Source organism: Nematolebias whitei, chromosome 1 (assembly GCF_014905685.2).
Source record: "Nematolebias whitei isolate Nwh7 chromosome 1, NemWhi1, whole genome shotgun sequence".
NCBI classification, from domain to species: domain Eukaryota; kingdom Metazoa; phylum Chordata; class Actinopteri; order Cyprinodontiformes; family Rivulidae; genus Nematolebias; species Nematolebias whitei.
The window spans coordinates 78,149,084-78,152,765 of record NC_056498.1 but is presented as its reverse complement, the minus strand read 5'-3'; the positions used below and the strand labels follow the sequence as shown (position 1 = coordinate 78,152,765).

General features: G+C 41.1%; 1 protein-coding gene across 2 annotated transcripts in view; it reads right to left on the bottom strand.

The window, feature by feature from the left end:
* sncga (synuclein, gamma a) overlaps window positions 1–2,966 on the bottom strand; it is a 17,032-nt gene extending 14,066 nt beyond the window's left edge. For both annotated transcript variants that reach the window (XM_037687598.1, XM_037687606.1), the window contains exon 1: window positions 2,772–2,966. In XM_037687598.1, the coding sequence (XP_037543526.1) occupies window positions 2,772–2,892 (121 nt within the window). In that variant the 5' untranslated portion in view covers window positions 2,893–2,966. The remainder of the gene's footprint in view (window positions 1–2,771) is intronic.
* Window positions 2,967–3,682: the final 716 nt, after the last annotated feature.

Below are 3,682 nucleotides of genomic sequence, written 5' to 3'. Positions count from 1 at the left end.
GTGTGTGTGTGTGTGTGTGTGTGTGTGTGTGGGTGTGTGTTAGGCTTCCTTCAGTCCCAGGTCTCCTTTGCAAAAAAGATCTGATCTCAATTGGATTTGCCTGGTTAAATAAAGGTAAATAAATAAACTATAAAACAAAGTATTGTGTTACTTCAGTTAGGCTTCATGGTGTCAGGGATTAATTATTTAACGCTGTTAACATGTAGTGTTAAATGATTACTTCGTGTACAGACCGAGAAATATTTTAACACTTGGAAGACCGTTGGGGTAAAATCAGCCATACGTTCATTTTTCTGTGTTTTTATTCATTAATTTATTTTGGTGCAGTCAGTAAAGAAAAAATAAAATTATGACAAAGCCAAAAAATCTTTCAAAATTTTTAAATTTTGTCAGAATTGGTTCAAATGTTCTCATAACCTCACAGCAACTTTACTACACTCTTGTGTTCCTGGGGAGAAAAACTGACCACAGGGAAATCCCAATATAAATGCAATTTTTTATTTAATCCCATATGTATAGGATCATAAAATAATGCATTCCTCGCAGTAATCTTTTTTTAATTTTATTTTACCTATCCCTATACTTTATATTTTTATGTTAGCCCTCCTTTACATTTGAGAGCCTCTGTAAAAACCACTGACAGTTTTTTTAATCTCACCATAGCAGCAGAACCTCTCAGCTAAGCCTCGCTGCAGAGTCTCGCCTCTCGTCTCGTTTAACAAAATTATTTAAGTTGGAATGTAAAGAACAAAAACATTCAGCACTTAAAAGCCGTTCCACATGCATACAGGCTGCAGAATCAAATGCGCCACAGCTGAAAGTGTCTGACTGCCGTTGGTTTCCCCCAAAACACGTCAGTAGTGGTTGCACCGCGCTCCTGCAGTTCACTTGTATATCTGGGTCAATACAAGTGAAAAACAAATCACCAAGGGTAGAGTTGGAAAAAATATAAAGAAAATAATAATTCAAAACAAACAAACAAAAAAAACACGTTAAAAAACTTCCATGTCCGGCCACAGATGAGTCAGTTGGAACAAGGCCTCATTTCAGCTGCTGGATCTGAAGGGCTGGAGGGTCTTCACAAAACTCCAGGCAGGAATTTTAACAAATGTCAAAAAATCATTTTGGGTGTACTAATGAGGAAAATGCATTTTATTTGAAAAACAACAGTAAAATAAACATTTTGTTAATTGTTCGAAAAAACTGAAATCAAGTTCAAGTTTATTGTCATTGGCATCACATGTGGTACATGAGGCGGAATGAAATTATCCATCCATCATTTTAACCACTTCTTCCTTTTTGGTTCACTGGGTCACTGGTGCCCATATCCAGCAGTCACTGTGCGAGGGGTGGGGTACACCCTGGACAGGTCTCCAGTCCATCACAAGGACACACAGAGACAAACAACCATTCACTCTCTCTCTCTCACACCTAGAGACAATTTAGAGTTACTAATCATCCTAACATGCAGGTTGTTGATCTGTGGGAGGAAACTGGAGTACCTGGAGAAAACCCACGCATGCACAGAGAGAACATGCAAACTCCACTAGAATGGCCCCAGGCCGGGATTTGAACTGGGGCAACCTGCTCGTCAAGAGGCGTCAGCTCTACCAACTGCGCCACCGTGCTGCCCGAAAAACTGAAATGTGTTTTTTATTTTTTATTTTATTTTTTATTAAAGATCCTTAAAGAGTAAAAAAAAAGTATTGTATAAATTATTAAAATTTGATATTTCAGAATCAGAATCAACTTTCTTGTCATTGCACAGTTAAGTACAGCGAAACTATGTTCCATACAGCCGTCTGAAGGGTAGACGGAAGTGTCCCGGGGCTGCAGCTTCTATATGAAGCGCTGCCCTTTTTTTTTTTTTCCGGTTGAGAACGCTCTAAAAGACCCACCAGTTTTTTGTGTATTTTAAAATTAGTATTTTTAAGTAGTTAAATAAGGTGGTGAACACTGACTGAATAAAGATAAACGGACTTCCAGGAGTTATTGACACTTTTAGATGTATTTGAATGAAATCAGATTTGGGTGGTTGGAGATCCAGAGATGGACGCTGACCTCTGGTCCACTAAAGGTTCTGCTCAGAGCTGCTGGTTCTGTTGAAACGTGAGTTTCAAATGGATCTTTGATCCAGCCTCAGAGTAACATCAGTTCTCTTTTCATCAGACAAATCATTAAAAAGCGTGAACGATCTGAGCAGAGCGTGGGGCTTCAGCTGCATCGAGGTGCAGTTGTTCATCAGAGGTGACTGAAAGTTGCTGTAAAGGATTTTATTGATTACTCAGCATCTTGTCCTGAGCCCAACCCTCCTCCCTTCATCCCAGCTCGGTGTGGAATTTCACTCGCCTCCACTCCTCCCTTCTTCATATTTCACCACAGGAACCACACGAGTGAGCATGTAATTTATAATTTACACCTTTGTTTTCTCATCCCTCTATCATTTTATCCCTCCTCTCCTCCTTCGTTCCTGCTGCCAGCTGACTGTCTCCTCCCCAGATTTAATGCACGGCGTCATCATGACTCAGGTTTGATCCACTTCTCTTTTAGCTTTTATTATTTTGTCCTCCACCCATCCCTCGCTCTCTTTCCATGACTAATAAATTATCTTCTTCTCATTTAAACACAAATACAACTGACTTTATTTCTTTATGTAATTGTTAAACTTTTGATTTTTTTTTTTCAATTTTAACAAACAAATAAAGTTTTAGTTGGACTTTAACATCCATCCATCCATTCATCCATCCATCCCTCCATCCATCCTGTCTCACCAACATAGACGACCCCCTCCTTGGTCTTGGTGGCGGCCCCCTCCACTCCAGCCTTTGTCTTCTCAGCAGCAGCCACCACTCCATCCTTGGCCTTGGAGAATCCCTTCTTCATGAAATCCATGCTGCTCCTCTTCTTTAACCGTTGTCTGCTCTGTTTCCTCCCGTGTGTCCTCTGCTCCGCCTGCAGCGATCTGTTCTTCCTGCTAATGGATGAAGGAGGGGAGAAGGGTGGAGAAAGAGCATGGGGAGTGGGGTGGGGTGAGTCTTCCTCCTCTTCAGGAGGAGTGGAAGTGTGAGAAATAGAGATGTTGAGAGTAATGGAGGACTGAAATGTCTTGTTCATGTTGCACCACATACTGCTGAGCTCTTTATTTATTTATTTTTCATTTATTTATTTATTTATTAAATAATGCTGAGCTCTGGGTGACACAGCGGTGGCACAGTTAGTACAGCTGCTGCCTCTCAGCGAGAAGGTTGCCGGCTCAAATCCCAGTCCGGGACTCTTCTGGGTGAAGTTTGCATGTTCTCTAGGTGTATGCGTGGGTTTTCTCCAGGTACTCCAGTTTCCTCCCACAGACCAAAAACATGCATGTTACACTGATTAGTAACTCTAAATTGTCCCTATAGGTGTGAGAGAGAAAGTGATTGTTTGTCTCTATGTGTCCCTGTGATGGACTGGAGACCTGTCCAGGGTGTCCCCCGCCTCTCACACTGTGATTGCTGGATATGGGCACCAGTGACCCGGAAAGGAAGAAGCGGTAAAAGATAATGGCTGGATGGATAAGTATCACTACCACTCAATGTTACTCACTCCCGGTGCAATACTCTGTCACACAACCTGTGTAGTTTATGTTAGTTATGTGCAGTATACATAATGTGCATTTCAGCTTATATTACTACCTTGAAATACT